Raw genomic sequence first — 23,829 nt, 5'->3', positions numbered from 1 at the left:
GCCCTCCCCACCAATCAGGAGCCGTCACCATGGTAACCGTGTGCAAGGGAGAGGTGGGCTTCACTCTGGCCCAGCTAGTGCTAAGCTTCTGTGAACACTGGCACATGTCCCCGGAGGCTGGCTCAGCACAGGGCACCTCCCCCCACTCAGTGCTTGGCACCTTTTTGGCTGCCAGCCACCGACCTGCCCTCCTCCCAGTTAGCACCTCAGCTTCTTGCTAGAAACCGGAGCCTCAGAAACACTGTGTTTACTCATCCCGAGAGCTGAGGACAGTTTGGGACGAGGTGGAGCACTTTTCTTGTAGGTCCTGCGGTCTTGCTGGTGAGACGCTGGGGCTGCTGGGGGGCTTGGCTTCCGGGGCCTCTGGCTTGCAGAAGGTTGGTGACTCAGAGGCCACTGTGCGTGCTGCTGGCCCAGTGCAGCCGGCGCACGGTGGAGGGTGGCCTGGGTGGGGGCAGGAGGGCCCTGTCGGCAGGATGTGAAAATGCACCTCTGGGGGCCCGGCTGACCTCAGACCCACCCACGCTGCAAACTCAGAAGCAGCTTCCAGGGTGAAAGTGCTTTGGTGAGAGAAGGTGGCCTGGTCACCCATCACTTCAATCTGTTAACCAAGTGTTTTCTGTGAGGTAGACTAGTACACGCTAACCATGTTAGTGGGAACGGAGGCCAACATGGGGTTTCCTGCTAACTTGCATCGTTCCGACTGTACGCATTGGCCAACGTCTTTCTAAGAGACACCCATTTCACAGATGAAGAAACTGAGGTCCAAGAAGTGAAACGACTGGCCCCCATTCCATGGTGAATGTGTGTGGGGGGCGCTTGCCACATGCTGGATGCTGTCTACAGCACCTGTGTCAACTCGTTAATTCCCTCCAAAACTGGTACCCTCCCAGGTTAAGAACCAGCATCGCCCACTTTCTGCAGGGCAGGTGCAGAGTGGGTCAAGGCTTGCCTCAAGTCCGTGGCAGGGCCGGGCCGGCTGGACTTGGACCCCGCAGCCTGGCTGCCCGCTGCGTGCTTCCCTGTGGCTCTGCCCGGAGTGTAGGTCCCTCCCCACAGCACTCAGCCTCTGCACCCGGCCGGCCACGGTCACCACCCTCAACATGTATGACCCCAGACACAGACAGGCCACACCGGTGAGGTCAGGGTGGGAGGGGAAGGGGGCTGTTGGCCAGAGGAACCGGGCCGCAGTTGAGGCTGGCTGTGTGCAGAGAGGCCGGGTGCATGGCAGAGAGAGGCGGCTTCGCTGGGGCAGAGCCACGTGGCACACGGGTGTGTGTGGCGCTGGGGAGCATGCCGGGGCCCCACAGCGCCTGCTTCTTGCTCACACCCGTGAGCTCACTTGCCCTGACCGTGACCCCGGGTGCCATGCTGGCAGACGCCTGCCATGGGGGCGCATGCAGAGATATCAGAGTGGCAGTCTTGGGCGGAGCAGCTGTCGTAACAGAATTCCAGAGACTGGAAAGGCCCACCTCCAAACATCATTGCACTGGGGGTCCGGGCTTCCACATGGCAAGCTGGGGGACACAGTTGGGTCCCCAGCATGAACTGTGCTGCCCCAAGCAAGGTGAAGGTTTGATCGAGGGGCCTGAGTCAGGAGTTAGGGTTCTACTCATGTGTCCTGGGAGAGTTACGGTATCTGAGGGACACCTGGGCTGATGTCACACACACAGTCCTCGCCGGGCACTCCAAGTGCTCTGTGAGGTGCGAGCCGTCCATGCCAGGCCCGGGGCTGTGACTCTCGCTGGGAAAAGTTTAGGGTCTGGTCCCTGCTTGGTCCAGGCAGCCAGTGGCTTCTTGGCCTGCACAGGGTGGCTGGGGAGCCCGGGGCCCAGGTGTACCTCGGGGTCACCCAGCTCCTTGGCCCCGCCCACCCTCCTCCTCCTCCCCTCCCCCCCCTCCCCCTCCTCCTCGTCCCCCTCCTCCCCCACCTCCCCAGGTGGGTGGCTGGCAGGCTGTCAGGGGGGCTCCACGGTGTGGGCTCGCCAGGTGCATGGGAGACAGCACTCGCTGGACGGACAGTGAGGTCCATCAGTTCTTACACCAAACTGGGCTGAGGGCCTTGAGAGGGAGACAGATGTGGCTGAAAACTTTCGGGGGCCAATTTCAGGATCAAACACCTAAGCCTGATGGAGCATGAAGTGGCCAGGATGCCTCCCTGGGCAGATGGGCTTAGGTCGGGCTCTGGAAACACATGGATAAATGTAAGGGTGTCCTTCTTGTTGGGGGGTGGGGAGTGGGCTGTGTGGTCAGCGGGTCATGACACGTGGCAGGACACAGAACGGTCTGGAAGGTGAACTGATGGAAGGATAAGGTGGAGATGAGACAGGGTGAGTCAGCAAATAGCCAGTGAGTCCTTTCTAAGCAGCAGGAGCCATGCTGGTTTTCGAAGGAAAGGTGGCATGAGGCAGGCCTGGACTTCTTCTCAGAGGCCTCGAGGGACTTCTGTGCGCTCGTGACACGAGGAACGGAGCTCAGGACGGAGCGGCCTCTTGTTGCCCCGCGCTCCCCTGCTCACCCACCTGGCCTGTCTGACCCGCCTCAGTCCCCTCCCCCACACAGGCAAGGCTAAGGACACACATCCTCACAGAAATGCTTGGCTAATCCCTCTGACCTCCAAAGACAAAGCTGGCTTTCCAAACAATTAGGTATTTATTTTATCATCTCATTTGTGGTTGCAGACTGAGCTGTGGGTTTGGGTCACTCTCTCCCAAATCTCAGCTGGTTGGAGTAACGAGTGCTTCTCTTTTGCTTCTGTTTTGTTTTTGTTTTAAAGGCAACGGCTCACGGTGCAATGCATGCTTTGTGGCTGATGCCGCTCGGCAGAGCTCTGGGGCCAAGGCCATGATGAAGTGGCAGGGGATGAGGAGGCGAGCGTGGTTTGTTCAGAATGCTTTCCTGCCTGTGGTTGCTACCTTAGAAGCCGTGCGGTTGCTTGATAGGAGAGGTGCCTCTTAGCTGCGTGTAATCGGAAGAAATTCTGCTGAATTGGAGGAAAGGACGGGGCAGAAGAGCTCAGCTCAGCTCAGGTCTCAGTTGATACACTTGGTTGGTGCCTCCCTGGTAGGGCTGCGTAGCTTAGAGAGAGGCTGAGTTTCTCTAGCTTAGAGAAAGTTTCTCCCTAGATGGTAAGTTGGTGTGTAATCATGGAAAAAGCGGGGATGGAGAAAACAGTATCGCATTCTGTACTGGTTGGGAGGGACCCCGGACTTTCCGTTATAAAATCATTAAACTGAACGTTCCCAAGACCAGTCTGCCTCGAGAGCCCCATGCAGAGGAGCCTGGCAGGCCACAGTCCATGGGGTCGCAGACTCGGATACGACTTAATGACTAAACCACCACCAGGACCAGTCTGGGCTTCCCTGGTGGCTCAGTGATAGAGAACCTGCCCACCAATGCAGAAGACACAGCTTCAATCCCTGGGTTGGAAAGAGTCCTGGAGAAGGAAGTATCAACCACTCCAGTATTCTTGCCTGGGAAATTCCCTGGAGAGAGGAGCCTGGAGGGCTACAGTCCCTGGGGTCACAAAGAGTTGGAAATGACTTAAGTGACTCAGCCCCCACCAAGAGCAGCCTGCCTCCTCTGACACAGAGGTACAGAGGCCTTCCCACTGAACGCCATCCCCTTCAGACGTGTGCTGTGCTCTCAGGAGGCTGGGAGCTTGGTGTAGAACTTGCCCGGTGACAGAGGGAGTTTGTGTTTTATCTGCTGACACCCTGCACTTTCATGTTAATTATCTCTGATAATCAATGAACCATTCCTAATCCATATCCTAAATCCACGAGACTAGCAGGACCGTTCACTGATTTATGCCAAGGACTGGAAAAATGCCCATCACTGTATTGGTCCTCAGTGGTAGCCTCATAGAAGACCGCAAAAGAGGGGCAGCGACTGGGGACCAGCGGCCTCTTTCCCTGCCTTTGGGCGGGTTTCCAGGTGTCGCTGAGGGAGCGTGTCGTAACTCTAAATGCTGCCTTCTCTCTCCGTGTCCACGTTACTAACAGCTGACCAATGGCTGGACTTCGTCTTTAGCCATGTAGGGAAACAGAGCTGTGTTCTTGGTTACTGGGGAGGACGGAATGGGCTAACCTGTCTCCCTTACAGCTTTTTCTCATCCTTCCGTCTTTCTTCTTTACTGTCTGTGTGGCTGAGCTGATGAACATCTGCCTGTGACTAAGGCAGCTCCGTCTCCCAGCAGTGTCTCCAAGGAGGCGTCCTGATCCCCGCTGTGTGGGAAACGGAGGCCCAGGCAGAGGCTGTGGGCTTCACATCACGTTGCCTGAGTGCTCTCGTGCCGTGCTGCTGCAAAACTGCATTATCACCCATCCCCAGGGCAGCTCGATGATCTCACACGTGTGAGAAGTCCTGATCTAGGACTAGCACCCGCGGAGCCAGGACAGTTCCTGGATGGCCCCCTCCATCCTTCTCCGCCTCAGTAACGTGACCTGAGAAGTGGCCAGCAGAGTCCCAGCCCCCAGAGATAACTGAGGAGGAAGTAAGGGGCATGGGCAGCCCCCTGCAGAGTGGGAGGGCTGTGGTCAAGGTCTGGGCTGAGTTGAAACAGGCCCCACCTCTGGCTCCTGGTGCCTGCCTTCCACCAGGCAGTGGACGATCTAAGGTGAAAATTCGTAACTGAACCGGAAGCTGCACCTCAAAAGTCTGCAATCGAGCCGATCAGTGTGATGTTTTATGAACTCTCTGAACTCTGGACAGGGGGAGGGGCATGGAGCTGGAGCAGCCCTGGGCTCCTGGGGGACCCGCTGCTGGTGCGGGGGTTTCACCTTGATTCAAAAGTGCGGCTCCAAGGGTGTGACCTTGGACACGTACGTGGTACCGGTCCCCACTAAGTGCAGCTTGAACGGTTGCTGTTGTTCAGTCGCTAAGTCGTGTCCGACTCTTTTGTGACCCCGTGGACTGTAGCTCACCAGGCCCCTCTGTCCATGGGATTTCGCAGGCAAGGATACTGAAGTGGGTTGCCGTTTCCTTCTCCAGGAATCTTCCCGACCCAGGGATCAAACCCGTGTCTCCTGCATTGGCAGGCGGATTCTTTACTGCTGGGCCTTCAGGGAAGCCCACTTGACTTGGTGGGTCGAGTGCAAACATCTAGGCCATGTTAGCACCTTGGAGCCATTTCTTCCCAGGAGCAACCACCAAGGCCATACGTTGTGCCTTAAATGCCAAGAGGACCAGCTGGGTTGGGGGAAGGACCAGGAATCCCGAACAGAGGCACGGAGACGGGGGAGGGCCAGTGCTGGGGGCCAGACGAGAGGTGGGGGAGGCTGTTAGTTTTGGGTAGACTTTGAGGGCAGATCCAGGAGCATCTGCATCTGGAGAGGATGTGGGCTGTGACCGAGATTGACCCGAACGACCGGAAGGAGGGCGGGTACGTTTCCTACGATGGAAGGAGTGGAGCGGGGTACCGGGGGCGATGGTGGTGACGATCGGGAGACAGGTTTTGACTGTGACGTTTTGAATGGCTCGTGGGAAGTTTGACATCTAAGTCAGACGTTCAGGGCTGAGGTCTGGGCTGAAAACAGTCCTTGGGTCATTTTAAGGCCCTGAGTGGTGAACGGGCAGACAGCCTCTGCCTTGGGTTTGGAACCAGCCAGCATGTAGCGGTAGAGACAGGAGATACGGTGAGGGAGCCGCCTGTGGGCTTTTCCGCTTCAGGAGAGGGCCTGGAATCCGTGGTCCACGCTGTTCACAGCCACTACAGAGGAGGAGAGGGGAGACGAGCAGCAGCCTGTGCCTGACCCAGCCAGTCCCCATCAGGCCAGCCCCGCCTGGAGCCCAGCACGTGGGACTGCCTGGACCTGCAGACGAGATCTCACTGCCGCGTGTCCTGTGCCTTGCGGATGAGCACGCGGGGTGCTCGTGCCTTTCTGAGAGACTGTCCGGGTTTACCTAAGCACACAAATAAGGCTACATCTAGGCAGGGGCGAGGTCATCCCTGCAAGAAGCTAATCCCAGGAAATACTTCTGAATCAGGCACTCAAAACGCACCCTGGTCTTCTAATTCAGCCACTGTAAAGGGGGATTGAGAAAACCAGTACTTGGAAAGCTGTAGGCATGCAACAGCTACAGAACGGGGAAGTGAGACTGGAACGGACCTGAACGCCTGTAACATACACAGCTCCCGCCTCCTCTAAGCACCTTCAGTTGGGCAGGGGCTATAAAGATAGTAACTTGTCAACCAGAGAAAAACAGGAAGAAAGTGTACAGTGGTGAGAATTTGCATGCCCACTGAGGCTGTCTCTCTCTTGCGGAGGAAGCGGGGGTCAAATGTAGCGTAGGCAGAAAAGCCTGAAGGAGGCTGGCTGCATTTTGAGTAGCTGCCTCATCAGATTCTGATTTTCTGATCTGCCAGTGTTCTCTCTTTAGCTGGCCATGATTTGAAATTGCATGGCATTCCGGCAGTACAGTCATTTTGTCTCGCTTTAAAGAAAAAAGACAAAAAAACACTACCCTTATCTTTGCTGATGAACTTTGATTTCAGAGATTCCTGTTTCTTTGTACCAAGTCCCTCATCTCGGTGATACTACCCTGGTTTGGGGTGAATTCTGGCACAGGTGTTAAGACCATACAGAATTGGGGCTTAAACTATGGCCAGAGGGTTGAGTTCTATTCTGGGTTCTGAGAGGCCCTGGGTCAACAGCTACTCATTAAATGCATAATATTAGCATGAGTTGGAAGTGTAATAGAGGTCGAAGGTGATTTTTTTTTTTTCTTCTCAAAAATGGTTTTGCAAATCTTTTTCAGAGCTGATAGACACACACCTTAGCTGGATACAAAACATATTATGAAACAGAATGACTGTGATCTTTGATCCGAGAAATCAAAGTTAAAGGTAATTGATATCTTCTGCCTTTCCTTTTGTTTTCCAGCTGTGTGTTTCCTTACCTTGATTTTTTTTTTTTTTAATTAAAGGAAAACTCTACCACCTGAAGGCCCTCTCATTTTCCAGCATTTCCTGCTCTTGAGGGCTAGATCCCACCACCCCCCGGGGACATAGCTGAGAGTCTCCAAGGCTGGAGCCAGTGGCTGGGTGGGGCGTAGGGGGTGGCTACGCGGCGTGGGGTGCCTGCATGCTCTCCCAGGGGACCCAGCACCCTCTTCCAGGGAGGAGGCAGCAGAGCTGGGTCCCAGCCTTTGGAAGCTCTGCTCCTGCCCTGAGTCAGCTCCCTGGCAGTTTTGTACCCCGTGCGTGGTGTCTGCAGTGAGGGAAGGTGTTCTCCGTCAGTGGTGGGGCATTCTGCATTGGGGAACGAGAGAGGGGGCAGGCAGATCAGAAACCTCTGGAGGCACCCAGTACTTGGGTCCTCTCCAGTCCTGTCGTCAACTCAAAGCTCCACCTCCCCCCAGGGGCCTTCTTACGTGCTTAGGAAGGGGTTAACCCACCACTTGACTTCTGGATATGAAACCAGGCTCTGGACCTAGGCTAGAGCTGGGTGTGGTTTTCCCGCTGAGCTCAGGAGATCCCCCCCCCGCCCAACTCTGGAATCTGGGCCTGTGCAGAGGAGCCCAGGTGACCGCACCGGGAGCAGGAGGCTCGGGGGTAGAGACAGGGCCTTTCCCTTCCCCTGCCCTTCCCGTGCCTCAGCTGCCACTGCTGCCATCTACTCCCCTGCAGCTGGTTAGAATCCGGGAGCACGTGCCGTGCCCAGCACATGGTGAGTGCTCGCCAGAGGCCAGCCGGTGCCAGTATTTCTGGCTTATGTGCCTCTCGATGTTCTACTGGGCTGTGACTTTATAAACACAGTATTGACCGGAGACGTATTACAGCCACGGGCGTTAGTTTCTGTAGAAATCCCCTGGTCAATGATGTGTTAATTGTCCATCTGTCAGCGACAGCGGGTTCACTCCATCACAGGCCAGACCCAGAGGCCTCGGTAGCATCACACGCCCCACGCTGAAAACCCAGTAAAAATAACTATCCAGTGTCACCTCCGTCAGCACACACAGCGGAGCTGACGTCCCAAACCCTGTTTCCCAGAGGAGGATGCCCGCTGAGATGTACCAAAACTTCCCAACAGCAGCATGAACCTTAGCAGGGCGGCGGGTTTCCCAGCACATTCCCCACCAGTGACTCTCAAACACCATCGACAGTGGAAAGGCAACATTAACACCAGTGACCCTTGACTGACACCCAGCAGGGACTAAGAGTCCCACCCGCGAAGTCTGCGTCCGGGGGCCAGGATGACAAAGATGCAGCTGAACGATCGGTGCTCAGACCCAGCCAGTTATCAAAGAGCCTCTTGAACGCGCTTCTTCCCTCCCTGATGTTAGAACTTGGCAATGCTTGTGACCTCGCGGGGGCCTGGGACCGCTGGCAGGCTGCCTCTGCTCTGCATGGCCTCAGAGGGGACTTACCATCACGTAACTCTTCAGACCCCACCCACGGCTTTGGGCTACAGGCCTCGTCAAGGGGGTTTTTGTCCTTTCCACTGAGCTTCTGAAGCCTGGCCCTTCTAGAAAGCTGTTCTCCAGCTCTCAGTGCCTCCAGAGCCCATGGGGATGGCTGGGAGGGGAGAAAAGGCTGCGGAGGCACTTAGCAAGTGAAAATCTCTGTGAAACCCCAGTCATGGGAAGCCGAGGGGTGTGACATTCCACGCTGGCAACGGCCCCCTTTCCACCGGCGTGGGGCAGTCGGGCTTGGTGTTCAGGACACAGCAGGAGCTGTGGAGTTCACACCTGGCCTTCAGAGTGGCTTTTCCTGAGCACAGCTAGGCAAGAGGGGGAAAATATCCAGAGAGTACATCACGGGCCTTCTGGTTCGGCCGCCCTGGTGTCCAGCCACCTCACTGGCGCCGTTCGGGCCCCGTGGGGAGAAGAGCAGCCAGCACAGGCGCAGGCCCCCAGGGGGCTGACCGCCCGTTAGCGCACCCTGCTCCGCAAGCGAAACGCGCAGACTCGGCCTCTGGCCTCGAGCGCGCCACCTCCCTGCTCTGGGAACCACTCTCTGACTGCCCTGGGCTCTCGAGGGCCCGCACACAGTCTGACCAGACTTGGGAAAACATGCCTGAGGTTTGGGAGAGAAACAGGATGAGGCCCGTCCCCTCCTTCCCGGTGCTTCTTTCTCAGGGGATTAAGTTCCAAAGTCAGCAGTTAAAGGGAAGAAAGCCTAGAATAGTCAAAATTCCCTGGAAAGTCTTAAGTGGCACCTCTGGTCTATCTGTGTGGGTTTCTGTGTGCAACTCTGAGTGGCCATTCTCCGGCAAGCTGAAGCTGGAGAACCTCCGAGCTCGGTCAGGAGAAGGAAGTCAGCATGCAGGTGTCTGGGCCCGCAAGTGAACCGGAAAATTCCTGGGGCGGAGTGGGATGCTAGCAGAAATTGGTTTCAAGAAATTTAACACTAATCAACCCAGAGTTGTTTAATGAACAATACTCGTAAAAGGCATTGATTCCCCCGACTGGCACCCCTGAAAAGCAGGGAAAGAAAACACACTCTGCTTTCCTTTTCTTCCTTACCACTGGTGTGTTTACTAAAGCTGGGGAACTCGCTCTCAGGCCAAATGCGGCCCCCGGCCTATTTCGTTAAAGTTTTATTGGCACACAGCCATGCCCATTTGCTCACACATTATGTGGCTGCTTTCATATTGCCTTTTTTTTTTTTTTTTTAAGCAGAGCTGAGGTGTTGAGTAAGGGGCTATAATAAAGCTGAAAATATTTTTATCTGGCCCTTTATAGAAGAAGTTTGTTAACCCTGCTATGTTCGTTTCATGTCTGTAGCCATTAGGATTGTTTTTGTGGCATCTCTTTATATATGAATGACCTTTGTCATGTAACCTGAAAACATTACCTATTTCTTTTACGGAGTTTTAAAGAAAAATGTATAATTTTTATATACTTACATATAAGTAAGTATATCTTACATCTGTCTGTCTTTTCTTTCTGGTTTCAGCCCTGGGTGTCACTTTTAGAAGTCACCCTGAGGTTGTAGCCGTGTTCGACATCCGTGTTTTCATCATGGCCCCTCTCTATAAGGGTAACAAAAGGTCAGGGGTGCTTGTGGCAGACTGAACACTGCTGGCCTCAATTCTGTTCTGAGAAAGTGATTCTCAGTGACCACCTTAACCACTCAGCACACGCGCCTCTGCTCATTCAGCTAGCAGAGGCTGCCCTGATCTTTCCGGACTCATACAAATGATGCTGAGGGTTCCAGGGCCCCAGGAGAAAGCTGATGGCTAGCAAACGTCACAGCACAGTCTCTTTACCCGTAAGGTGAAGCCATATCATTAATGTACAGGTTAATAAAATGGCTGTGGGTTCAATCCTGATCCCTCCCCCTTCACCTGCTATGCCAGGTGACTGCCTGTCTTTCTCCATCTATAAAAGGACGACTGTATCGCTAGGTGTGGTCTGAGAAGTGACTGAGGGCTTGGTGCAGTGTCTGGCACACAGCTCTGAAAAAAAGTGAACAGCTTATATTCTTTAATGGAGAAGCAGCTCCAGGCAAACAACTTACCAACAACCCATTTGTCAGCTGGATAAGAGAAAAACCAGGTGGCTTGGGCTGGTGGTGTGGGGTCCTCATGGTGGGCTAAGTTGTATGCTGCCGTGCACGGCTCAGCGAGCAGACAGGTGACTCGGATAAGGTGGCCCAGGAGGGGCAGAGAGCCTGGAGGACTCAGAGTTTGCTTCTGGAGGGAGTCAGGACCCCAGGGAAGGAACGTAAGGTGGCTTCCGGGCAAAGGCAATACTCAGGAAGGGGAGCAGGAGGGAAGTCAGGATATGGACAGGGAGAGGAGCCATTTGGAGAACTGCCCGTGGCCGGATTTGGGAAGAGGTGGCATGTGATGGGTGCCCAGGACGCTCACTGGAAGAAGGACATACTGATGGCTGACCCGGCAGAGTGGGCTTCCACACTCAGACCTCAAGAGTCCGACTTGGAGCCACATCCCAGTGTGGACAGTGTGTCCTGAGGCTACCGAGCCTCTTGCTAAGCTCTCCTTTCTCATTAATACGTTATTCAGTGCTTCCCAGTACCAGGGCATCTTCATGAGCCCGGGGTGCCGGAGGGGACAAGAAAACAAAAGAGCTAGGATCGTGAACCGCCGGGAGCTGGTGTATGGGGGAGACACGGAGGCTGAGCACCACAGGCAGGGAGGGGGCCCTGCTGATAGTCCCCAGGGCCAGGTGGGGTCACTGCTGATTGTCCCCAGGGCAGGGAGGGGTCACTGCTGATTGTCCCCAGGGCCGGGGCCAAGCCGAGGCCCGCAACCCAGCAGAGGCGGGAGGCATGCACCGGGCCTGGGGAGCACGCAGAGCGGAAGCCCGTGGTTGGCTGCGGGGGTGCAGGAGGGCGACAGGAGGCAGGTCACAGTGGGGACTAGACCAGGGGAAACGGGCCCAGGGCAGGGCTCTGGGATAAAAGGGACCTTTAGCACGAGGTGGGGGCTTCCCTGGGGGCTCAGTGGTAAAGAATCCGCCTGTAATGCAGCAGACGTGGGTTCGATCCCTGGGTCTGGAAGATCCCCTGGAGAAGGGAATGGCAACCCACCCCAGTATTCTTGCCTGGGAAATCCCATGGATGGAGGAGCCTGGTGGGCTGCAGTCCATGGGGTCACAAAGAGTTGGGCATGACTTAGCGACTGAACAGCGACAGCAAAGCACGCAGTGGGCTGGAGTGAGGAAGGGAGGCTGAGATGGGACAGAGAAGAGGCGGCAGGGCCAGGGGTACGTGATGTCAGCTCCCTGCTGACATCATGAGGTCCGTCCAGAGCCAGGGCAGCGCAGTGGCCCCCCTCCCCTCCCACCCCAGGGCTCGAGGTCGCAGAGGTGGGGCCTCTCAAGTCGGGGTGAGGTGGTCCGGTCGAGACCCGCCTCGAGGAACGTGGAGCCCATGCTTCAGCCAGACCCCCGTGAGGCCACAGCCGCGGGCACCACCCCGCGCCGCTTCAGCCACGGCGGGGGCGGAGCGCTGGGGTTTCCGAAAGGTTCCTCTGCCCAGAGGAGCGGCCGTGGGCCGAGGGGCCCGCCCGCGGGCTGAGGGCCGGGGTGGTCCCTGTCCACCGGGCGGGGGGCTTGGCCGCCCCCCAGCCCCGAGGAGGGAAACGACCCTTCTGGTGAGCGCGGCTCTGCCTGCGGTTCTGCCCAGCTGTTATTTTTAGAAAACTGAGGCTGTGGAGAGTTTCCATTGAGGATTGACTCCTCTCGGCTTCCTAGGTTGAGAAAACAGGAAGCCCTTCAGAATCCGGGCTTTGAAAAGCTTCGCGTGAAGCCGCACCGGGCCCCACCTCCGCCCCTGGCACCGCGCGTTCTCTCCTGCCCCGCGGCCCCGCCCAGGACCCCCAGCCCCTCCCGCTTCCCAGAGGCCGGGGAGGGGGGTTGGGGGGGCTTCTTCAGCCAGCTCCTGGTTCGGGGCCCCTGGGAGTCAGCTGGCAGCTGGTACATAGTCAGTGCCCAGTTAGAGCTGGTTAGCTGAACACATGAGTTCCTATCAATGGGTCCATTCCTGCACTTGAGAACCAGTTGTCACTCTGATACACTGTGTCACTTTCTCTTAGGACATCTGCACATACTACCCTGCACACCAACATCTGCTGTACCCTGGGGACTGGGATAATTTTGTGTTATTTCATTTAAGCGTCTCAACAACTGTAGACAGAAGGGCATGTCTATACAATGTGCAGACGGGGAAACTGAGGCACAGAGCAGCTCCATCGCTAAGGTGAGGCTCACCCAGTGAGGGAGTGGCAGAGGTGGCGTCTAGCACCAGCCACCTGGCTCTGGACCCTGAACCCTCGACCTCTCCCTGCACCTGCTCTCAGCACACATCTGAACAACAGGGAGGGTGCCGATTCGCTTCTGCCACAAAGCACAGCCCACTGATGCAAAGCACTGGGCTTCCTGTCCAGCACCAAGCATGGGGGCAATCAGTACCCGTCACAGCCGACAGCTACAGCCACGCAGTGCTGGGCACCTGGCGTCCTGCGAGGCTCCTTCGTGCACATCAGAACCCAACATCCTCACCATTTTGAAATGCACACACAATAAGGAGTGTCACTCTGTAGAGAAAACCGAGGCTCGGGGAGGTGAGGGCACGCAGCCCGCTCAGTGAGAGAGCTGAGGGTTAGACCCGGCTCATTCGGCAACAGAGCAGAGTGCATGTGCTCTCTCCTTATTCTGGGCAGTGCACTCTTCCCGGCAGGGGTTTTCCAGGGAAAAGCACCCTGAACCTAGGAGGGCCGGTGTGACCACGGAGGGACTCTGGACCCATCTGAACACTTAGCCCTCGCTGCTCATCTCCCATCTCTATAGTTTCAGGATAAGACTTGAGATAAGAAAACGAAGCAGAAGGAGCCTGTGGGAAGAAATTCAATGCTGGACTGGGAGGGGGGAGATCCACCTCCCTTTGATGGGATCCGGGGGGTCTGCCCCTGGGGCCAGCCCACACCATCAGCTGCAGTAACCAAGGTGCACACACACAGATTAAGGCGGTGCACAGCCCTGCCTGGTGTCTGGGCTGCCTGTGACGGCAACTCTTCCCCAAGAACGCTGAAGGCAGGCTTTCGTAATCGCCACTATTCCAGACCTTCCTGTCCTGATTCTAGGAGCCGGTGCCTCAGAGAAGCGGGGAGAAGGGGAGAGGAGGGCTAGTTCCTTGACGCTAGTGGGTGCCATCGCCTTCTTGGTTCCCTGCTGATTCCCCAGTCTCCTGGGGCAGGGGGTAATGGAACTTTCCAGGGTCCCTGGAGGATGCTGGTACTTGAGAAGGCTCATAGTGTGACCCGGGAGGAGGGGTGAAGGGGTGGAATTCCTGCTTGTGCTGAAGAGATGGAGGTTTTGTTTGCACTGACGCCTGGTCCTGGTGGGGGCTCCGCCCACTCTCCTTTTAAAGGCCCCTCTTCAGAGCTGTAGGTTTTGTGGGTCAAGCTGTGTTTTGGTCACAGAGTGGGTGTTTTCTGGATGTCCTAGTAACAGACAGAGTTTGGTATAAGTAGAGCACCTCAGTGCATTCAATAAAAAGGAGACTGTGTTCCCTAAATCATGCCCCGTGGCCCAGCTCCATTTCTGCCACCACAATTTTTAAAAGTTACCATTTGCGCAGTTTTCACTAACAAACCCATCCACAAAATGGCATCATTTCAGGGGGTAGGGGGGGTCACAATGTGGGAAGGCATTTCTTATGTTAAAAGCTGTCGAATGTATTATCGCAAAGCACAATAAACCTGTTTTAAAAAACAGCCCGCTTGAATTAGGTTCTAGAAAGCTGACCACATTCGTGTTTCTCCTGCCATCTCACTTGCCCCTCCTCTTTCTTTTGTAGTCAATGAGATCATCAGGAAGGAGTTTTCAGGACCTCCCGTCCGAAATCAAACGTAGAAGTCATTCCTACGACACCGTCCACATTGCTGACCCGGAGCCTCCCAGGCCCCCTCGCCCTCCACCCTAGCATCCACCCTGCCCCGGGGCTGCGGGCAGGGCCAAGTGCCCGCTGAAAGCTGACCTTCATTCCCGAGCTCGCCGCCTCTCTCTCTGCATCCCGGGTCTTGCTCTGAATCCCAAAGAGCATCTCCGTTGACTTTGACGGTGTCCCATCCAAGCCTTAAGTGCCTGCTGACCCCAGATACATTCTGATCAAGACCGCCCGCTGGAACAGAAGATGGGGGCGTGGCAACTGAACCCCAGCCTTCGCCTTCACTTTCTCGGGTCACCAATATGACTCTTGTACCTTTTGAAGGAAAGGAGGTTCTCCCACAGAGCAACCAAAGGAACGTGGCCTAGCTGACAGGCTGGAGAGAAACAGAGAACTCGGCCCATGCTCACCTAGCAGTCACATGGGCCTCACCGTGGATGGGCCACAGCTCAAGCTTGGTTTTTAGATTTTCTGCTTCTGAAGCAAAAAAAAAAACAAACCCAATCTGGTTTATACAAGCTCACCTGTTAAAACTTCTTGGCCTTAAGTTATGACATGTGTCTGTTTCCCCCCAACTTTCTCTGCTTTCAAAAAGCTGGCTGGAGGGGGGCCTTCTCGGCCAGCTGCCTTCCCCCCTGCACGGGACTGGTGGGCGTCACCCCAGCTGCAGGGTGAGCACCGTCCACTGCGGCCGGACAAGCTTCACAACTCTCTGCTCTTCCCACTTACTTTTCTCCAACAGCCCAAGTGATTTTCCATAATGTAGTTAAGAAGAATCTCAAGCATGTGCATTGAATTTGGAGAAGGAATGGCAGAAGGGCTGAAGCAATCCACTCCCCCCTAAAAAATAGCCATGCAGGTATCTTTGTTAAGTGAAGTGTGGTCATTGGCGGGTCCAAGTGTTTCAGTGGGTGGGTTCCTCCAGGAAGAAGGCCGAATCCCCTGTCCGGCCTAGACTCAAAGTGGGACACGAGCTCAGGATTTGGCTCCAGAGTTCGATGGTTACCTTTGCCTGGACCCACTGAAACCCGCCCCCTCCCTCACCCCCAAAGACCCATCTACATTAGCTGCTTCATCCAGCAAGAAAGTGACCTAAATAGAAGCAAACCCACTCCCTGCACAGCCCTCAATTTGAATGCACTCAGCTCAGACCACTGAAAAGGGGTGCGCAGCGTATCCCCCCCACCCTGTTTATCTCTGCGGAGTGCACCCACCAGAGTCTGTCTCCCCTAGAGCAATTTTTGCAAACAAATAAAACCCTCCAAGTTCTTGGCAGGTGAGTTTTTAATCACACAGATGTTTGTTTACACTAATTGCAGAGACCCCAGGACAAGCCAGGGATTCCTTTTCAGATGTTAATTGTTTCTCCCCAGGCGGCATGGAGTGTAAATACTCCTAACAGTCTTCAAAAGGCTTTGCTCAGGCCTTCTGCCTCGTAGAGCTGATAATCACTCTGAGACGGGTGGCAGTTAAGGGTTCCCCGTGGGTTTTCTAAGTTTTGGCTTTGTCGTCAAGTCTCCCCAGAGAGAGAACCTTTTGACAGCTGGACCAGAACTCAGGACCTGGTGACCTGGGCCTGCTGTGTGTGGGGCTCCAGAGAAAGCAGAATGCCTCTGCAGCCACCTGTCTGCACCCTTTCAGTCAGGACCTAGCATTTCTTTTCCCCCAAGGAGGGGGACTTTTCCACCCACCCCAAGCAGAGTTCAGCAAAATTCTTTTCAACAGAGTGTCAGTAAGAAGCTGACCGCCATTGCAGGATGCAAACTTCCTGGGATGCAAAATTCTTCGTTGATAAAAAGTTCCTTATCTAAGCAGCTTTACCCAAAGAACTCTCCAGCAATACTGACTTCACGGGGAAGGGGCTCGAGCATTTGGTGAGCAATCTATTCTCACTTGACCTGGCTGGGAGCTTTTTTTTTTTTGCACATGAGGGAATTTGGCCTTTCCTCGGTTATCTGAATGTTTTACCCAAGTGCCTTCCTGCTAGTGTGGCAAAGTCGCTCAGCTGCATTGTGCATGGGGTGAAAAAGGACTAATGCGTTTCCCATCACTATTCTAACCATGTTAGTGCAAAGGGCCTCCTAGTAGCTCAGATTTCTCTACGTATAGATGTATGTGCTTGTGTCTGTAAGACACAAACCCTTTTTTTTCTAAGACATCCTAGCTGGGTATTATAGGAAGCACTTTCATAAACAGCTATACCAAATAACAAAGCAAAGAGAAACAAAAGCATTAGATTCGAGATGTAAACAGGCCAGAGGACGTGTAACAGGGCGTGACGGCAATCAAGAAAGTTTCGTCAGTGACAGAGGCCGGGGGAAGTTTTGCCGAGTAAACCGTTCATGGGATATTTTCAGTGTGGGAAGAGGCAATAGGGCCTCAGAGAGAGAGAGAAGGAGGATGTGTAAACTGTCAGGATGGGTGTGTTGCACGTGTGTTAGAAGGATCTGGTAGGTGGAGGTTTGCACTTGCTACATCCAAGGTTGTGTAAATAGATAACCCTTCCAACAGCAATCTGCCCTGTTGCTGAATGTAGTATATTTCCAAAGTTTGCGAGTCTTCCTGTATTGTACAAAAAAACTGCTGCTTGATAATATATAATGGCCACCCCAAATTAATGAGTATGGTATTAAATTTTATTTTCTTATCTGTATTTTTATGCTTTGTATCTGTCCTCAAAATATCACATCCTTGTTGGAATTAGAAAATATTTATAAGTGGTTAAAAATCTTTTTCAAATGTCTCTTTTTACATATCTGTTGAGGATTTTTTTTTTTTCTTGAGAGAGGGGATGTATTCTTGAAGATGTGTTACTCATCCCAGGAGAACAAAACAAAAAAAAAGCCCACCTCAGAGCCCGTCTCCTGTCTCCTGGAAGAAGCCACGTCCAAGGGCAGGGGAGGGGTGGCTTCGTGGGAGGCGGAGGCACCTGTGTGCTGCCAGCTTCAGCTCTGAGCCGCCTTCTTGTCACTGAGACCTGGGAAGTGTCTCGGGCCCCAGTAAGTGACCCAGGAGGTGATTCTGAGGTGATAGAACTGCCTGTGTTGTAACGGGGAGTCTAAAAAGGCTCACGTCCACAGAACAGAAGCGCAGGCTGCGGCTTACTGAGCTGATTCCATCCGGTAGACAGACACGTCACCCAAGGGACGCCCAGAGTTCTCCAGCAGAGACACCACCCCGACCAACCGAGGCGACTCCTTCTAAGAACGGGGACGCACAGACGCAGCCTTTCTTGTTTACATCCAGTGGTCAAGCCATCCCTCTCAGGAAGCCAGCCTTGGCCAGCGTGGGAGCTGTCGTGTGCAGACAGATCGGAAGCCGATGTGTTCTCATTTGTCACTCTGGACTAAAGGGAGGCTTGAGTTTGTTTATTTTCATGTCAAACCCTTTCCAAGTGCTTTTTATTTTGTTCAGAATTGAAAGAATGTCAGGGTCTGGTTAACAACTGTTTGCTTTACGTTTACAAGAGGCATGGGGTTGTGACATTTTTGACAAGCTGGGGTAAACCTTCCTGAACTCAGTCTTGGAGGGCCAGCCCCTTGGGGGTACCCAACACATCTTAACCCTGGGTCTTGGGCATTAAATCTCATGGAGCCAAACCAGCCAATGCAAGTGGTTTTCCTGCATTCCAGCTGATTGCCTAAGAAAAAGAAGCGTCACATGAAACTCCTCCCAAACATCAGTTTCTCTCAGTTTTCATGAGTGTCTTGAGTTACAGCCAACACCACTGTCTTAACCCTGTTTGAATACAAACTTTCCTGGTGGCTGGTGAGCTAGCTGTGCTCCCTAAGCCAGCTCCCCTCTCAAAAATACAAGCTGGGGTGTTGAGTGCTGGAAGAAAGGATTAAAACCCTGCCTTTAAGCGGCTGCTGGCCAATTAGAATAAACTCCGCCTACTTAGTTCAGGCTTTAGATGCAAATAATGCGATCAGCAGGTGCTCTCAGCAGGCTGACTGACCTGAACCCACGGAGGCTGCGGTTGGGACAAGCTGAGCACCTGACACACAGCTTGTCAAAGAGCCTCACTCCCCGCTATTGCCTCTAGCGTCCTCAGAGGGGAGAAGATGTGGACAACATCCTTGTTAACTCTCCAACAAACAATAAGTCTCTCTCCAGGGGTGGTGCTGGAAGGTTTAAAGATTCTGAAAATCTTGACTGTTAAGATAAGTTTGAATACATCACATTCCCATGCAAAACGTTTTTAATCTCCAGTTTAATGTAGTTTATTTTTGCTATATGTAAAGTATTTTTATACGGCTTGTATCATGATAGTTTAGCAATAAAACTGTTGAAACCAACGGCCCCTTGGGTGTGTCTCTTCTCTAGAGCTGCTGCTCAAATACCCTTCCATTTTGAGTTCACGTAACAGCAGGGCCTATTTTGTGTGCGTGCATGAAGCGTGCGTGGCTCTCCTGCTCGTCTCAGCCCTGTGAGATCGGCACTTACCCATTTTGCTTCTAACCTCTGACATTATCACTTAAAGAACTACTTATTAGGCTGTGTCAGGTCCTAGTAGCCACGCGCAGGATTTTGGCTGCGTCAGGCGGGATCTTCTGTTGCGGCTCATGGCTCAGCGGTCACAGTGCAGGGTGTGGGGGTCTTAGTTCCCTGACCAGGAATTGAACCCAGGTGCCCACATTGCAGGGTACTTTCTTAACCACTGGTGGTAGTTGGTTTAGTCGCTAAGTCGTGTCCAGCTCTTGCGACCCCATGGACTGGGCATCTTCCAGCCTCCTCTGTCCATGGGATTTTCCAGACAGGAATACTGGAGTGCGTAGCCTTTCCCTTCTCCAGGGGATCTTCCTGATCCAGGAATCGAACCAGGGTCTCCTGCATTGCAGGCGGATTCTTTACCAACTGAGCTATGAGGGAAGAGGGAAATCCTAATCACTTTATATTTACAGATTTGTTATAAAGGATACAACTCTGGAGTAGATGAAGAGATGGAAGAGATGCATAGGGCAAGACTGGAGAAGGGGCTTGAAGCCTCTCTGCCCTCTCTGGGATCATCACCCTCCCTGCCCAGCACTCGATTCACCAACTCAGAAGCTCTCCAAGCCCAGTCCTTTAGAGATTTTTCCTGCAGTTTCATTACGTGTGTGTGATTGATTAAATCACAGGCCATTGGTGAATCTGGGGCTGACAATTCCAACCCTCCAATCATGCCTCCTTCAGCAGCCAGCCCCCTTCCGGCAGCTCTCTAGGGGCCCCCAACCACCAATCATCTCATTAGCATACAAAAGACATTCCTAACTCTCTGGAGAGGGCTTCCCAGGTGGCTCAGTGGTAAAGAATCCACTTGCACTGCAGGAGACCCAGGTTTGATCCCTGGGTCGGGAAGATCCCCTGGAGAAGGAGATGACAACCCACTCAAGTATTCTTGCCTGGGAAATCCCATGGACAGAGGAGCCTGGTGGGCTACAATCCATGGGGTCATAAGAATCAGACACAACCTGGAGACTAACCCACCACCTCCAATGCTCTGGAGATGACGATTTGAGGAGGCTGTGTGGAAGGAACCCTGACCTCTGAACCAGAAGCCCAAGGTGACAGAGCCGTGTGCTCACTCCAGGTCTGTCCTAACCCCCCTGCTCCCCCACTGCAGCTCTGCTATCTTGAGTCTCTGGACCCCTCCAGAAGCAGCATCCAGGTGAACAGATTCACAGCATCCACTTGGGCCAGCTCGCAGGGGGTCCCACAGCTCTTACGTGAACTGGGCTGAGCTGGTCACCTGGAAGGCAAAACGGTCTCCTGCTTGAACAAAATCCCCAAGTTCCCCCAAATTATTTTTTACCATCAAACCCACAAGCAGAATTAGATATTATAAAAACTAGAATTTTCTGGCTGGCTTCCTCTTTATAACAGTTTTTTCTCCTTATAGCTAAAGCATCTATGAAGTTTGGGAAAAAGTTGCTATTGAGAGTCTTAAAGTAATACAGTTCAAAGGTCATCCAACTCTTCAGCGCATCCCCTAAACCCCAGGGGAGCAGGGTCCCTGCCCCAGGCCCTGTGCTTCAGGGACCACTCCACCCCACCACACCCTGCATTTGGGATGCCTTCTTGGGGACCTCCCAAGCCCCTGCCAGTGCCTGGAACCAGCTGTTCCACGTGGGTAGGGCATCCTAAGCATACACAGGGTCCTACATGAGTGCTGGTTTGAAAGGCCCCTGGTCCCCCGCTCTGGGGGGGCCATCTCATCCATTTCCTTTGGGGCCCAAGGTTAGCCAGATGTCCCAGAGAGCTCCAGGACCCATACCTATAGGGCCCAGCCAGTTCCCAGAAGAGCTTCCTGGTGAGCAGATTGCTCCTGACAGCCAGCACAGGATTTCTGTTTTTGTGGGATCGTGTGGCATTGGGCCAAAAGAACGGGGCTGAAATGTTGATTTGTGTGTGCATGTGCTCAGCTGCTTCAGTTGTGTTTGACTCTTTGCAACCCCATGGACCATAGCCTGCCAGGCTCCTCTGTCCATGGGATTTTCCCAGTGAGAATACTGGAGTGAGTTGCCACGCCTTCCTCCAGGGGATCTTCCTGACCCAAGGAACAAACCCGCGTCTCCTGCATTGCAGGCAGGTTCTTTACCGCTGAGCCACTGGAGAAGCCCATGAAATGTTGATTTGAGTATGACTCAAATCACTTATAAATACAAGAGTCCCACAAGAAATATTTTCCAGGAACACCCCCCAACCCACACACTCACCCTAGCAGCAACTCTGCCCCCTCACGATTTTTGCTGTGCCTGTATATACCTGGCTCTCTTTAAATTCACTCACTTTCTGAAGACCTCGTGCCCCTTTTCCTGACTAGGACCCAGAATCATCTGAAGCAGAAAACAAAATATACACCTATATAGATAAAACTATATGACTGTTTAAAAAATAAATCTGTTCTACATTTATGTGAGCTACGCTTGGTAAACAAATTCAGCCTGTGCCTCAGTTTCCCCAGATGTAAAATGAAAATAAGAATAGTCCCCATTTCACAGAGCTTAATACATGTTAACTATTAATACATCTACTAGTTAAAATGTTGGGAAACTAATAGTCAAAGCTGGGCTTCAATTCCCCAATATCTGGCAGGAAGCATTCAGAGCTTTGACGACAGGTCTTAAATTTTTCTAACTGGATAGCTAGTTAGCCAACTAGTTAACTAGTTAAAGCTGCAATCTTGAACTTATCCAACTTTCAAATCCTGAAACAATAGGGAAACACACCCTGGGGCATCCGACTTCCCCTCCTGGGGGAGACTTTGCACTTCTGCTGATGTCCCTTGCTCCCTGCGGCAGAGAGGTGCATACATCTGTGCTGAGAAGGAGAAGTGTAACACTAGCTTATAACACGTGGGAGATTAAGAAGGAACAGGGCTTCCAGGAGAAAACAACGCTGACTCCTACACAACCTTTTCAGGTTCACAGAAGAGAAGGAAACAGATTTCCCGGCAAGAGCAGGTTGACTATGAAATAACCCTGTGATGGAGGCACAGACCACAAGCATCATCAAGAAATGAAAGCAGAGTAGTTTCTTTTGTTGAGGAGCCCTGGGGGCTGTGATGAACTGGACCAAGCTTCCTCCAAAGAGGGCTTCCCACTCTAAACTATCTCTGCTTCCACTCTCCCAGTAAAATTCAGAAGTCCAGCTTGGTAAATGGCTTCAGTTCAGTTCAGTCACTCAGTCACGTCCGACTCTTTGCGACCCCACGAACCGCAGCATGCCAGGCCTCCCCGTCCATCACCAACTCCTGGAGTCCACCCAAACCCATGTTCATTGAGTGGGTGATGCCATCCAACCATCTCATCCTCTGTCGTCCCCTTTCTTCCTGCCCTCAATCTTTCCCAGCATCAGGGTCTTTTCAAATGAGTCCGCTTCACATCAGGTGGCCAAAGTATTGGAGTTTCAGCTTCAGCATCAGTCCTTCCAATGAACACCCAGGACTGATTTGTCCTTTAGGATGGACTGGTTGGATCTCCTTGCAGTCCAAGGGACTCTCAAGAGTCTGCTCCAACACCACAGTTCAAAAGCATCAATTCTTCGGCGCTCAGCTTTCTTTATAGTCTAACTCTCACATCCATACATGACCACTGGAAAAACCATAGCCTTGACTAGATGGACCTTTGTTGGCAAAGTAATGTCTCTGCTTTTTAACACGCTGTCTAGGTAAATGGCTTAATACAGAATTATCACCAAAGAGATGGAAACCCTTGCTTCACTGCAGGATTTTGGGGAATTCTTGGTTTACTAGAGATTTTAAACTCACATTCTGCACTGGGACTTCCCTGGTGGTCCAGTGGCTAAGAATCTGCCTGCCAGGAGAGGGTGGGACAAAATGAGAGAGTAGCACTGAAATACATACATTACCACATGTAAAACAGACGGCTAGTGGGAAGTTGCTACACAACACAGGAACTCAGCCTGGTGCTCTGTGACAACCTAAAGGAGCAGAATGGGGCGGGAGGTAGGTTCAAGCGGGAGGCAACATACGTATAACTCTGATTTACGTTAATATATGGCAGAGACCAACACAACACTGTAAAGTGATTATCCTCCAATTAAAAATAAATGGGCTTCCCTGGCAGCTCAGACAGTAAAGAATCTGCCTGCAGTGCAGGAGACTCAGGTTTGATCCCTAGGTCAGGAAGATCCTTGAAGAAGGGAACGAAAAACCACTCCAGTATTCCTGCCTGGAGAACTCCATGCACAGAGGAGCCTGGCGGGCTACAGTCCATGGGGTCACACAGAGTCAGACACAAGTAAGAAACACACACACACATATCCACACTCACAAATTTTTTAAAACAATCCACCTGCCAATGCAGAGGACACAGGTTCGATCCCCGGTCTGGAAGACTCCACATGCCTCGGGACGACTAAACTGGTGCGCCCCAGCTACGGAAACTGCACGCCCTAGAGCCCGTGCTCCGCAGCAAGAGAAGCCACTGCAATGAGAAGCCCACGGGCCGGAACCAGACAGCAGCCCCCACTCACCGCTGCACGAGAAAGCCCGCGTGCAGCAACCTAGTACCAGCACAGCCAAAAAATAAAATTCTGCATTGAACTCCAGATACAAAGTACGGTGATAATCGGATCTTAGCTTTTTTGTAAAAGTGGGGGTCAGAGGGAGCAGCTGAGGGTTTTCTATGAGCTGCTGATGAAACACCCCAGATCACAAGGCTGCTGGTTTTCACTGGTTCTCAAAGTCAGGGCTGCCATGCAGATCTGATGGAGAGCTCTCTTCAATTAATACCTTCAAGACAGTTCTTGAGGAAAAGCATTCATAGGACCATTTTGGCACTGGATTTCACACACCTTCACAAATCTGCTCCAGATTCACGCACCTGCCTGCGTGACTTCTTCACTCTGACAATCAGGAGGCATCTCTAGCTCAACACACCCGTAAGCTTCCTAATTTCCAATCTCCTCTCTCCACTGCCTAGCCCCTACCCTCTAGCACACCCTGTTTTATGACACCACCGTCT

At 53.1% G+C, this 23,829-nt stretch overlaps 1 protein-coding gene across 4 annotated transcripts in view; it reads left to right on the top strand.

Moving 5' to 3' along the window:
- The window catches only part of NFATC2 (nuclear factor of activated T cells 2), a 160,187-nt gene extending 141,530 nt beyond the window's left edge, over positions 1 to 18,657 (top strand). For 3 of the 4 annotated variants that reach the window (XM_005215066.5, XM_002692357.6, XM_005215067.5), the window contains exon 10: positions 14,270 to 18,657. In XM_005215066.5, coding sequence (XP_005215123.2) covers positions 14,270 to 14,325 — 56 coding nt within the window. In that variant the 3' untranslated portion in view covers positions 14,326 to 18,657. Of the gene's footprint in view, positions 1 to 6,759; positions 6,848 to 14,269 lie in introns of all 4 variants that reach the window. The other variant, XM_005215064.5, reaches the window with a different exon arrangement.
- Positions 18,658 to 23,829: the final 5,172 nt, after the last annotated feature.

This window comes from Bos taurus, chromosome 13 (genome assembly GCF_002263795.3).
Source record: "Bos taurus isolate L1 Dominette 01449 registration number 42190680 breed Hereford chromosome 13, ARS-UCD2.0, whole genome shotgun sequence".
Taxonomy (NCBI): domain Eukaryota; kingdom Metazoa; phylum Chordata; class Mammalia; order Artiodactyla; family Bovidae; genus Bos; species Bos taurus.
This window is presented reverse-complemented; position numbering and strand designations above follow the sequence as displayed.